This window comes from Lissotriton vulgaris, chromosome 2_2 (genome assembly GCF_964263255.1).
Source record: "Lissotriton vulgaris chromosome 2_2, aLisVul1.2, whole genome shotgun sequence".
NCBI lineage: Eukaryota > Metazoa > Chordata > Amphibia > Caudata > Salamandridae > Lissotriton > Lissotriton vulgaris.
The window spans coordinates 53446262-53459786 of NC_141688.1; the positions used below are offsets into that span (position 1 = coordinate 53446262).

A 13525-nucleotide genomic window follows, 5' to 3' on the forward strand; every position below is an offset into this window, starting at 1 on the left:
CACTAAATGAGCGGCCACCCATCCTAACTCTCTGGAACCTCGGGACCACCAACAAGTTAGCCGAAGATGAGCGAAGGGGCCGCGAGGCAGAGTACCGAGCAAACATGTCACGTAGTGATACTGGGCCCTGTTGGTGTACTGCCTTAAACACCAGACACGCGGCCTTATACACCACTCGCAGATGCACCGGGAGCCAGTGCAGGTCTCTTAAAGCAAGAGTGGAAGAGCTAGACCTGGAACGCGAGAGAGCCAACTTGGCGGCCATGTTCTACACCCGTTGTAGCTTCCCCACCAGATTTTTTGGGGCCTCCAGAAGTAGTGCATTGCAGTAATCTAAACGACTTAGAATAGTGCTGCGGACTACCTCTGGCCTGGCCTGGGCGGGGAGAAGGGGCAGAACTTTACGCAACATGCGTAACAGCATCATGCACGTAAAGATGGTTTTGTTTACGTGCAAGTCAAGCTGTAGATTTGGGCCGAAGATTACCCCCAAGTTGTGAGCTGATTCCGCCGCCGCTACTGGTTCAGGAAAGGTGGTGAGCCAGAAGTTCTCTGGAAGAACCCGCGGAAATCGGTCACCGGAACAGTGGAGCACCTCCGTCTTACAGCTGTTAAATTGGAGGGAGTTGGCCCGTAGCCAATCCGCTGTGGCTGCCTTACAGCGATGAAATGTCTCCAGCGAGACCGCGTTGTTTCCTTCCAGAGAAAGGACCAGCTGGGTGTCGTCGGCATAATTAAATGCCGAGACACCAAAAGATTTTATAAGCTGGACCAGGGGGCGAAGATACAGATTAAAAAGTATAGGGCTGATGGCCGAGCCCTGTGGAACCCCCTGTCCAACTTTCCTTGGCTCAGAGCGGAATGGAGGAAGCGAAACCAGCTGTTGCCGGCTACCCAGATAAGAAGCCAGCCAATCTCTTGCACTCTCTGTGACCCCGCACTCCTCCAGTCTTCTGACAAGGGTTTGATGGCAGACCATTTCGAACGCGGCCGACATGTCAAGCAGCACTAAAAAGGCTGCCCGACCACTGTCGACACGCGTACGAAAGGTTGTCCAGTACGGTTACCAGTGCTGACTCCGTCCCGTGCCCGGGGCGGAAGCCAAACTGTGCCTCATCAAACCAACCGATGTTCTCCAGAAAGCCTGAGAGCGAGCGGGTCACCCATTTTTCCATGATCTTAATAGGAAATGGGAGCAGGGAGATTGGCCTGTAGTTGGAGAGGCAGGCAGGGTCTAACGTTGGCTTCTTAAGCAGAGGTGACACTACTGCTAACTTCCAGCAATCAGGAACCCAGGCCAGCTCCAGGGACTGGAGACAGATGGCATGCAAAGGCGGAAAGAGTTCTGCGTGGAAGACCTTCCAAAATTTGGGAGGTAATGGGTCGAGCGGGGAGCCCGAGGCGACCGTGTGTGCCAAGCTGCAAAATTCCTCATAAGAGGGACAGGGAAACCGTCTTAGTTGGGGTCGACTGGATGAGATCTCCGGAGCTCCCAAGCAAAGACCTGGGTCACTCAGCTGGGGTCGACTGGGTGTTCCGTCCGGAGCTCCCAGATTAGGGCCAGATGTGCCCGTCTGGGGTCGACTGGGCGGACCACCCGGAGCTCCCACTCCAAGGGTACCCTGTATAAGAGCTGCACCAATCGGCTGGGGTCGACTGGGTGACCCGTTCGGAGCTCCCGCGCCAGGACAAAGCCCGACTGGCCGGGGTCGACTGAGCGGGCTAACCGGAGCTCCCAGACCGAGGGCGGCGGGCAGAGGGTTTTTTAAGCCCTCTAGGATCTTTGCAGTCTTCTCCTCAAAGGCACCGGCCAGTGCGTCGCACAGGGCCTGCGACGCCACGACCGTGTTGGCCACACACACTGGGTGAGACAAGTCCCTGACAATTTTGAACAGGGCTTGAGATTTATTAGGCGCCTTATTCAAGGTGGATTCCAGAAAGGCCGCCTTAGCCAACTTGATCTGCGCCTTATAGCCCTGCAGTGCGAGCCTAAACGAGGCCTTTGCCGATGGCAAGTACTGCTTCCTCCACGCACGCTCAGCACGTTTGCAGCTCAGCTTAAGCAGTCGTAGCTCTTCCGTGTACCAGGGAAAGGCACGGTTCACTCTCCCTCGAGACCTACGAAGAGGCACCAGCTTATCCAACGAGTCAGTGAGAGACTGACATAAGGAAAGATAGCTTTCCTCCACCGAGTTGCTCAGACAAAAGTTGGCTGGTAACAATGCAGGTGGTGAAGATGACTTGGAGAGTCGAGACCAAGGTCTACCCAGTTTCGAAACTCCTACCACGGCAGCTTCCATGGGGTAAACCTCTATACAAAGGGAGAAGGCCACCAGTGCATGATCAGTCCAGCATTGGCGTAAAATATCGTTGACCACTACTGATTGAGTGTCAGCGAAAATCAGGTCCAAGACGTGACCTCCTCTGTGAGTCGCAGAGCCTACCAGTTGCTGCAGCTGAATGTCACCAAAAGCTTGACAGTGTCGTGAACGCCCCATCCAGAGGTCCACCCTGCCAAAGATTGAAGTCCCCCAGGACCAGCAGCTTAGAGTGAGAATTCGAGAGGTCATATATCAGATCAAGAAAGTCTGATAGGGAGGGAGCAGAGCCCGGAGGGCGATAGCATAGCACCCCTGCGAGCTGTGTTCTTATCAAGTCTTTGATGGAAAATCCCATCAATTCGAAGCCCGAAACCTCGCTGATTTTAAGCTGGAAGAGACCCAACGACTCTCTATAGATGATACCGATTCCACCACCTCTGTTCTTCAGTCGAGGGGTGTGAATAATTTTAAAGCCTGGGGGGCAGGCCAATCCTAATTCGACCAGACAGTCCTCCCGGGTCCACGTTTCTGTTAAGAACAGAACGTCCAACCCTGAGGATTCAATCAGGAAGGCAATCTCAGTATGGTGCTTACAAAGCGACCTAACGTTAAGGAGTCCGCAAGACAGAGATTGTGAAAGGCCTAAAGCAATAGCCCTCCGAGTCGGGGGCGCCTTAATAGCTAGTAATATAACATTTCTTTTTTAGAATGCAATTATAGTGCTAATATTAATTATATAGCTGATATAGTTTAAGTGTTTCCTTTTTTTAAAGTTATTATTGATTTCACATTTGTAACAATAACGTCTTTCATACAAATTTATTTAAATTTGTATCATTAAATCAAATCTTTCAGATGGGCAAGCACATGAACACCACAAATCTATCCATACATGATATCATTCTGGGAAGCTAAATATCAAAATATAAGAACAAACATTATGTTAAGTTCTTTTCTTAAATTGTATCTAAAATACTTTTTTTTTTGAAAATTCTTTATTGTCAGGAGTTTAGAAGAGATATTCATAACGACATTTTGCAATTGCAGCAACATAACAGTAATATGATCCCCGGGCGGGGAAAGGATTTAACATAGATTGTAGTAACAGTTATCATGTTCACGTAGGGCCCAGCAGGTGAAAAGTGAATAATCAGACATATGCATCACAAGGCCCAGTGTCACCCCTTCTTCTTAACACCCATCCCGCCCATACTGTTGCAAGTCAGTAGGCTGACTTCCCCCTTACATAGCATGAGCGGGGACTCATGAGAATAAAGAAAACAAATCTAAAAAACCAAACAATGGTCATCATGTTACCAAAATCTGTGTACGATCATATATACTATCCACAGGCTTACATATTCAGCATTCCGCTTGGAGTGGCGGTGCACGCCCTCCGCCTCCCGGCCCCGCCCCCGTTCATGTTAGCACCTCTATAGCCACTAGTCCTCTTCTTCCTCCGAGTCTGAGTCTTCACCCTCCGGCAATGCTTCACACGGGTCACCCCTATATGCGTTCCATGGCATCCACACCCGGTTCCATTTGCGGGGGCAGGCTCTTAATACATACACTGCTCTCTCCTTAACCATGAGAAGGTCCATATTTCTTATCCACCCTGCCACCGTCGGCAAGTCTGGAGCACCCCACCTCTGTGCAATGTCTCGTTTGGCCACTGTCACTGCTAGGGTGACCCACAGTTGTCCATACCTGCTCAAGGCCGTAGGGTCCCAGATGTTCAGCAGGCATTTACGAGGTTCCGGCAGTACAGACACATTGATGGCCTGAGAGACTGTGCGCATAATCTGACGCCATAGTTCCCTGATTTGTGGACATTCCCATAACGTGTGTAGGAGAGTCCCTTCCTCCCCGCAGCCCCTGAGGCAGTATGGGTGTGGCGCCCTCTGTATTTTGTGGAGTAATGTGCGTGTGTAGTAGGTGCGGTGTAGCACTTTGAGCTGTACCAGGCGGAATCTGGCTGATATGCCCACTTCCCTCGGCGAGGCCAATGCCTCATTCCACTCCGTTTCATCCATGTCGCCCAGTTCGTCCACCCATTTCTCCTTAAGTCTGTGTGTGGGATCTGGCATGTTGTTAATTAATTTTTTGTACGTGAGTGAGGTCGCTTTTTGCTCCATGAATTCGGTGAGCAACCTATCCTCAAGTGGCGATGATTCTGGGAGTGCGGTGTCTGGTGGGATCGCTCGCAGTAATGCATGCCGGATTTGTACATAGCGGTACGTTTCAGTGGGCCCTAGGCCGTATTGTTGCTGGAGGTGCTGGAAGGGAATAACTGTGCCCTTGTCCCAGAGGTCCCCAACTACCGAGATCCCTATGTCGTCCCACCTCGCAAATCCCTGACAGGTCCGTAGGTTACCCAGTGTTTTAGTGTCCCATAGTGGTGTCAGCCTGGTGATTTTACCCTTCCACCCTAGGCGTGATTGTGCCGTATGCCAGATTGTCGCTGTGTGGAATGTGGGGCCTAGCAGGGTCTTCACCTGCGGGTAGTTGTACAGTACCGAAAGCATGCCATCAGTCCCCAGTTGCGACCAGTCTGCCTTATATGCTGGGTCGTCTCTTGAGACGTGAATCCAATGATTAATAACTTTAAGCTGTGACGCCCAGTAATATAGTTGGAGATTAGGTAATGCAATACCCCCCTCGTACCAGCTCTTCACCAGTTTTGCCTGCGCTATTCGCGCCGGACCATTACTCCACAACAGGCTGGAGACCAAGGCTGCTACTCGTCTAAAATACTGCGGGCTAACCACATAGGGGGAGTTTTCTAGCACATACAGAAATCTCGGGAGAGCCATCATTTTGTAGAGCGCCGCGCGCCCTAGGAGGGTCAGCGGCAGCGTCGCCCAGTATTGGACATCAGCACGCAATCTTTGCAGAGGCGGCTGCAGGTTTTCGATATAAAACTGTTTAGCGTCCTTCGTCACATAAATACCTAAGTACTTAAAGGAGGAGGCGGTCACTGTGAGAGGACAGTTAGCCGGCAACACCGGAGCCGGGCCAGTAAGTACATAGAGTATAGACTTGGCCCAGTTCAGGGTATATCCTGAGGCCCTGCCGTGTTCATCGCAGATCGCCAATAGGGCGGGGACCCCTTCAGTTGGGCCGGTCATGTATACTAACATGTCGTCGGCGTACAGGGAGACCTTGTCCTCCCACCCGTCGCGCCAAGTGATTCCCCGAAACAGCGGCGTCGATCTGAGCAGGATTGCCAGTGGCTCCAGTACTATCGCAAACAACAGGGGCGACAGCGGGCACCCCTGTCTTGTTCCCCTCCCAGTGGAAAGGTCGAGGATATGCGTCCGTTCGCCACCACTTGTGCCATCGGCTGGGCGTAGAGCAGTCGCACCCATGCCATATAATGGGGCCCGAAGCCCATGCGGGTTAGGACAGCAAAAAGGTATTCCCACTCTACCAAATCAAAGGCCATTTTAGCATCTAAGGAAAGTATCACAGCCTGCTCCTTAAGAAGATGCGCCTTCGCCAATACCCCATGTACCCTCCGTAGATTAAGCGCTGTGCTTCTATGTGGCATAAAGCATCTAAAATACTTTTAAATGTTTTATGTTTCACTAATTTTATTGTGCTAACTTTCTGATTTTATGATGTCAAAAATTAACAATATTTGTATTGCTATTTATATTTAGATAAATACATTTTTATAATGCGTTGTGCTCTTTTCTATAATGCTGCTAATTTTGGAGTGTAAATAGTTAACTGCATCCCTTCGGAGTCAAATATTTTCTCCCATGGTATTTATTTTGAAGTTGGAATAGTTTATTTGATAACCTCCCTTCACCCCATCTCATTCCACCCGCCCAAGTTCAACACTTAGCCCAATGTTGCTTCGTTTGGATTTGGAATAGAGCACCTTCTCAATACTATTCCCCCATCCAAGAGCCTATCATATTTCTTAATGTTGCTTATTGGGTTTGAAAAGAAATCTGACCTCCATAATCCAAAACGTACCCCAATTTTCCTTAGTTTGGGGTGAGAATATGTTAACCGACATCCTAGAATCCAGTTCTTACCCCACTTTTCCTTACTTTGGAGCAAGAACAGTAAATTGAATCCCCCATAGATCAACACGTTCTGCAAGGTTCCATAATTTGGGTTGGAAAGAAACCATTACTTTCCCCAGTTTTGCTTAATTTGGAGTAGAAATCGTAAATCTGATCCCCAAATGTATGCACTTCCCCAGTTTTAATTAGACTGGAGTTGTAATAGTAAATCCGACTCTCATAAACATATGTACTTTGCTCAGTTTTAGTTGGGGTGGAGTTTAGACAGTAAACTGGAACACCGAAACACATGCACTACCCAATGTTATTTGGACTGGAGTTAAAGTAGTAATACTGATTCCCCCCCGCCACACATATGTATTTCCACAAATGTAATTATTTCCCACACGTAAACTTTATAAAAACATTTTTTTACAATCTTAGTGAATACTGTTGTATTACATATTGTTTTCTGTTTGTTTTGATTTTTATTGCTATTTGATTTTTACATTCAATTCATTAGTTGGTTAATTAATTATTTTGTAAAATGTTTTTATAAATATGAATTCACCTTTGCTTCTTTGGGCAATTTGCATATGTATGTATGTTAATTTATTTTAAGATTGTTTGACATTTTTATACATTTCAGGAAAAAATAATTTATATATTTAAAACAAATAAAAGGTAAATCTATTTGTGAGATATAGTACATACTTTTATTTTTACATAAATAGGTGCTTTCAAAAATAACAGTCACAGGCAAACAGGAGTGAAGATTTTATGAGTTCAATCAACAGTAGAAGCAATTATTTATTTTCACACATGCTGCTTTTAGAGTTGGAAATTTAACTTATTTATTTATCGAGTTTTATATAACGCAAACTTGACCGGAAGGTTTCAGAGCGCTTTAAAGAAGTTAGCAAAGCAGCAATTACACAAGTTATATAAGAGTAAACATAAGTAATACATAGAACAGAATATAAAGAAGAAAACAATAATTAATACAATATGTGGATGATATAATTTGGAGGTAGATATAGTAGGGTGTTGCGGAGATGGGGAGAGTAGCAGAACAGTTTGTTCTCCGAGGTAGTGAAGCTCCAAATTCTGTGGTTGGGGTGCGGGAGGAGCATCCGGCAAGCAGATGTTTTAGGTGGGAGGGTTTAGGCATTTATTGAGAAGAAGTAGTTTAGTTTTTTTTCATAACTGAGTGAATGGTTGATTGTTGCACAGATCCTTATACAGAGAGTTAAAAAGTCTAGGAATGTTCCTGGAGAAAGAGCAGGTGCAAGAATTTTATTTCTTGAATTTAGGCAGAATTGGGAGTAGTGTTTTAGAGCTTCGAAGGGGTCTCTTCGAGGTATGTTGGTTTTTCAGTGTAGAGAGCCATGTGGGTTACACAGGAAGTTTTGAGTATACATCTTGCCTAGATAGGTATCCAGGTGTGATTCTTGAGGGTGGGAGTAATGTGGTTTAAGCGACTTCATCCCGAGAGTAGCCTGGCCGCTGCATGGAACGTAGCCTTCAGTGGGATGAGGCTTCTCCATAGTCCAGCTTGGAGAGGACTAGGGATCGCACCATTGTCTTTAGGTCTTCGAGGGGAATGAAGTGTTTGAGTTTTTTAAGGTGATACCGCATGGAGAAGGCACCTTTAGCTGAGGAGTTGATATGCTCTTTCATGTTTAGGTTGCTGTCAAGTGTAATCCCAAGAGATTTGAAGGAGTTGGAGATGGATAGTTTGAAGTTTATTGCTGTGAGGTTGTGTAGCCAGATATCAATGGGAAAGGAAGAAGATGAGTTTTGTTTTGTTGGGGTTGAGCTTAAGATGTTTGTTGGTCAGCAGGATTGTAACATAAAAAGAGTGCGGTTTAGATGCTGGATATCTTTTAATGTATTGTTGGCTGTCTTCTGCATAGATGTGGTAGGCAATTCTGGCGTGTTTGACGGTCAGTACAAGGGGCTCCATGTGGAGGTTGAACGATGCCGGAGACAAGATTGATCCTTGAGGAATTCCTTGTGAGACTAAGGTTAGAGTTGTTTAGTATGATTAGCTGTGAGCGTTGGTTCAGGAATGAAGCGAACCACTGAAGGACAGTGCCTTTGATGTCTGCACGCTGTGAGAGGGTGTTTAGGAGAATGTCATGGTTGAAGGTATAAAAGGCAGCAGAGAGGTCTAGGAGGAAGGCCTGGCCATCATCCAGAGAGCTGCGTAGGTCATCAATGATATTCAGTATTGCAATCTCTGTACAGCAGCCTTTCCTGAACCCAGATTGGAAGGTGTCACGCAGAGTGGTGGCAAATGCACAGGCAACCACTTCCCTAGTTGGGTCTAAGGATGCAGCTTTTCTATCCAGGAATATTGAATTCCCTTTATGTATATTGGAAAATGATGAGCTGGGGAACAAAGAAATTTTGGAACAAGGTCTTGTATTTTTGCAAATTGGTTGCTTGTTGTAAACCTGCACCTGGTGCACACTTGAAGCTAGGTGAGTGCAGATGTCTTGTCCAATATGCTAACCAACACTGACTGCCAACCTTTATCCCTGCCCCTAGACGAACCTGTGAAACTGTCAAAACATCCTGCAGATTGAAATGAACTACGTGTGTGAATCCTGGGTACGTGGCTCAGTCCCTTTTTTAATAATTATTTGGTAAGAAACAGTGGCTTGATCCCGACTTACCACTGCTTAACCCCTTGCACAAATCTATATAACCTTCCTTCCCCTGGAATTCTAATTTAATCAAATCTCTTTGCACTTGGCCTGAGAACTTGCACATCCCTGCAGGGCTATCTACACCACAGTTGTTCCAAATATATTGTAAGACTGGTGATGAACTGAAAATCCATTAAATAACAAGTCTAGTCTGAGATTGATTGTGTATATAGGTAAGGAATGTTGTTGAGGGGTTGACGAAAGACTGTAGAAGCCCAAATTAGAGGTAAGCTGACAAAATACAAAGTTCTCTAGCTAGCTAAGGATAGGCTGTTAGACCTGAACTAAAAAGGAAGAGAAGAGAATAGAAACATTAACAGGGCTGAAGTATACAGGGGTCCCTCGAGGGATTAGTGGAGCTAATAAATGACAAAGAAGAAAGATAAAATTTGCAAAGAGAGGGATTATGGGAAATCAAATGGGTTACCACCACATACACATACAGTATATATGTGCTACTCAGTATATTTCTTATTCAGACCCATTCAAATGATTTATACAACTGCAAATAGTCAATTTGAGTAAAACTGTAAGGAAATGTAGCTTATGTTGCAGTTTCCAAAAGTATAACTGTACTGGCTAATATTCTTTCCCTTTGTCCTCTGCAGGAAACATGATGCAGGCATTTGCTGTAGACTTGGCCCTCTACGTACTCTTTTTCAGGGAAATCTCTGGGTGCCCTGCAGGCTGCGCTTGCTCTGTGAGATACTCTGGTTTTGCTGCTAACTGTGCATATGGCAGCTTCCATCTGGTGCCGGTTGGGCTACCTTCCAACATCAGCAGGCTAACACTCTCTGCTAATGTGATCACATTTCTACCGGTGTCCTCCTTTGAGGAGGTGCCCAGAGTCTCTTCTTTGTGGCTTGCACATAATGAGATCAAGGCTGTCCAGCAAGGCACCTTTGCAATCCTGGCAGAGTTGAAGAGCTTGGATGTGAGCCACAACCAGCTTGTGAGCTTTCCTTGGGAGGACCTAGTCAACCTCACCAACCTAAATCTCCTGAAGATAGACAATAACTGGCTGTCCTCTCTTCCAAGAAACGCTTTCAGTGGCTTAACAAGCCTACGGTCCGTGCATCTCAACAACAACAGATTAACTACCATTTCCAAGGGAACATTTGATCCATTGGGCTTTCTGTCCAACCTGCAGATCCACAACAACCTGTTTAACTGCACCTGCCCCCTGGAGTGGCTTAAAGAGTGGACCAATAATACCCGCATTGGTATCGCACAACAGGATTCCATTGTTTGCTCCAGCCCCAAGAACCTCAAAGGCATCCCTTTTCGGAAGACTCCCAACCTGCAGTGCTCATCCCCATCTGTAGGTGTGAGTTATAATCCGACGTTGGCCACAACTGAGCAGCATGAAGATTTTAGGCTGATGTTACATTGCAATGTTACAGGGAGCCCATCTCCAACTATCAAGTGGATCTTCCAAGCCACAAAGCAAGAGATTTGTGACTGTACAGCTGTCGGGCAAAGCAAGGAAAAGATTGTGAATACCACCAGTGTCGACCACAGGACAGATGGCTACCTGGTCTTCCAGAACAGGACTCTGTTAATTCCCCACGTGAGCCTTAAGCACCAGGGTATCTATTCATGTGTAGCCACCAATGAAATGGGAACCAGCAAGGCTTCAGTGGAGGTCTCTGTTGCCGGGTCACTGGACACTCAGCACTATGGAGTGAGAGTCCATCCTGGGAAGGCAACAGGGGGGCTCAAGCATCATGAGATTTTAGTTATTTCCTTGCCAGAAGGATCATGGAGGAACAGAGGAGAGACTTTGAAGGATGCTTCAACTTGGATTTTGGTGGCCACAGCATGCATTTTAATTTTTTAACTTTCAAGAGCTGTTTCATTCTGTACTCATACCAACCTTAAGCTGTGAGAGTTACAGTAAATTTGTCAAAATACCATATGGTGCATAGAGGTACCATACAGATGATATTTGTTGGTCAACAAAACAATATTGAGAGATATCAAAGGCAGTCGATCCATCACAGAATTTGAATTATTTTGGTAATCCATATCTGAATATCAGCAAGTATTACCAACCCCAGAAATAACACACCCTGAAGTAAGAGCCATACATTTGTCATTCAGTCAAACGCAACCACAACGGATGACCTCCAAAAAAGTACTATCACATCACCCACTGCATATTTCATAATAATAACAAACACACCGTTCTCTGCATTGCGATATCCGACATTGTTTAACACACATACATTATATCAAAAGTCATATAGTACTTAATAATGACAGCATCGATCTTGTAATGCAAACCTGCATTGGATAATTGATCATGCTCGGCCATGATGGGAGCTCTCACAAAGCATGACAAACTTCACACATTTAATAATAAATTAATTCCCAAAGGCATCTGTTAACACACATCCTGTTTGTCCGACTAATTGTAATGCATTTTAATTAAGTCTATCACCATAAAATACACAGACACAAGAGGAAATGCCTCAACGACTGGATTTGGATACAGAGATCTTCGGCACAAGTGTTAGATACTTTATTATACCTGGGAAGGACACTACATAAATCAGAGTAGTGGCAAAACACATCCTGTATTTTGCAGTGATTGTGCCAGATCTGTGATGGGCATTCATGAAATGCATGCATTTGCCATCTTAGATTTCTTGGTGCAGAGTCATGACCTCAGGCATCCCATAATTCACAGATTTCCCAAGTATAATGTGTGTCCCAGACAGAAGGCTGTCTGCAGTGCACAGTATCAGACTTATTGTAATGCTCAAAATCACTATGTGACATCTAACATCAAAGCATCAACTTTCCATCATGTTAGAATTAACTGGTGGTCACCACTAGACATTCTATAATTCCCGTCTAAGTCTTCATCTCTTAGTCCCAACAAGTGCCATCCTGCAACTCGTGACAGCGTGCTCATGCAACACAGAGCATAACAATAGCAAGGGATATGCTATAGCATACATCAATGCCTTTAAATATCCCACAGTGCTTGGCATGGACATCCAATAGTTCACAAATGATGGAATTGACATTCACTATTCCATAATGCATGCATTAGAAATCCTGCATCTCTTCGTGCACGGCAGCAAATGAGATTTCCATTCTGAGTGTTGCTACCATAAACAGCCAATCCTTTAAGAATGTTTGGGATATGCAAACCAAGCTCCACAACCTTTTCTCAACTATTGGTAATCAGACATAGGTCTCTAAAGTATTAGAGCCGCTCTCCAAATTGCAGGTGTGTCTGCTCCTTTAAATTTACTTTTTGCGATTATTTTAAAAAATAAAGGACAATTCAGCTCGGAAGTTCGGAATCTGAAACAGGTATCCTGTGGTGCACTTGGATTATCTCAGGACTCTCTGAGCCAAGAGGGCGGTCAAAGGTTTGCCGCTGCCATGGTAACAGGCGTGTTGATACAAAAGGACCTGCAATTTCTCAGCACCCCTGAAGGTGCCAAGTTTGAAGCGTGGCAGTGATTGCTTAAGAGGGAAATCATAATGATCCTCGCTTTCACTCCTCGCCGGATTAGTGTGGCCATGCTATGAGCGCAAGATACAGGAATAGAAGGTAAAAACACAATGCCAAATTCTAGAGCAGTGGTTCTTAACCTTTTGACGTCTGTGGGCCACTGCTGAATCACTATTGGAATCCAGGGGCCCACCCTGAGTCATTTGTAGAAACCGGGGACTCCCGTCTAAGCATTCTCCATGATATGAACTGCAAAACCATACACAAGAAAATACAGAAACAAGCATTTATTCAACAAATATGGAAATGAGGAAATGTTTTATTTAAGTCAAATACAAATGTGAAACAAAATAAATAAATAAATATAATGAGAAGGATGGAGCTTTTCTAAATTAATTTGAGGCCACTCATGATCAATGCTATATTCTGTTTGTTGAACTTGCACTGCTCCCACAAATCAATTTGAGGATACAATCTTAAATTTTAGCCTTCAATTTCTATTTCCGCCACATTTACAGAAAGTTTTAAAATCTTCAATTGTACTTCTTTATTTATATACACTTTAATAATCTGTTAATATTATTTAATTTCCAAGGCCTTCACACAATCTGAGTAGGCTTCCTGGACTCCTACGGGTTCTCGGACCACAGGTTAAGAACCGCTGTTCTAGAGATTCTGTAGTAATGTTCTGGGTGGGCCTGGGCAGTGAATTTGGTTCTAACTTGAACTTCAGTTGGTATGCTTAGCGCTTGGACGCCTCAGAGCAGCTATGTGCGCACTAGAAATCTGAATTCATTCATTCATTTTTTTTTTACTGCACTCCGCGCTCCACAGAGTTCGCGGAGTGCAGAAAAATCCGCTCTGTGTAGCACAGCAAAGTTTTTCCCCACTCGCGCTTGCCAACAGTAAGTTGGTGAGCAAGAGTTGCCACTCGGGTAGAATTTCTATCCTAGCGGCAGGAAGATCAGCGCGAACGACAGTTTGCGCTGTACTCCGCTGCTT

The 13525-nt window shown here is 45.3% G+C and overlaps 1 protein-coding gene across 3 annotated transcripts in view; it reads left to right on the forward strand.

Annotated features, from left to right (window-relative positions):
* The window catches only part of ISLR (immunoglobulin superfamily containing leucine rich repeat), a 43359-nt gene extending 30455 nt beyond the window's left edge, over positions 1–12904 (forward strand). For 2 of the 3 annotated variants that reach the window (XM_086959273.1, XM_086959275.1), the window contains exon 2: positions 9660–12904. In XM_086959273.1, coding sequence (XP_086815399.1) covers positions 9660–10891 — 1232 coding nt within the window. In that variant the 3' untranslated portion in view covers positions 10892–12904. Of the gene's footprint in view, positions 1–8890; positions 8954–9659 lie in introns of all 3 variants that reach the window. The other variant, XM_086959274.1, reaches the window with a different exon arrangement.
* The last annotated feature ends 621 nt before the right edge of the window (positions 12905–13525 follow it).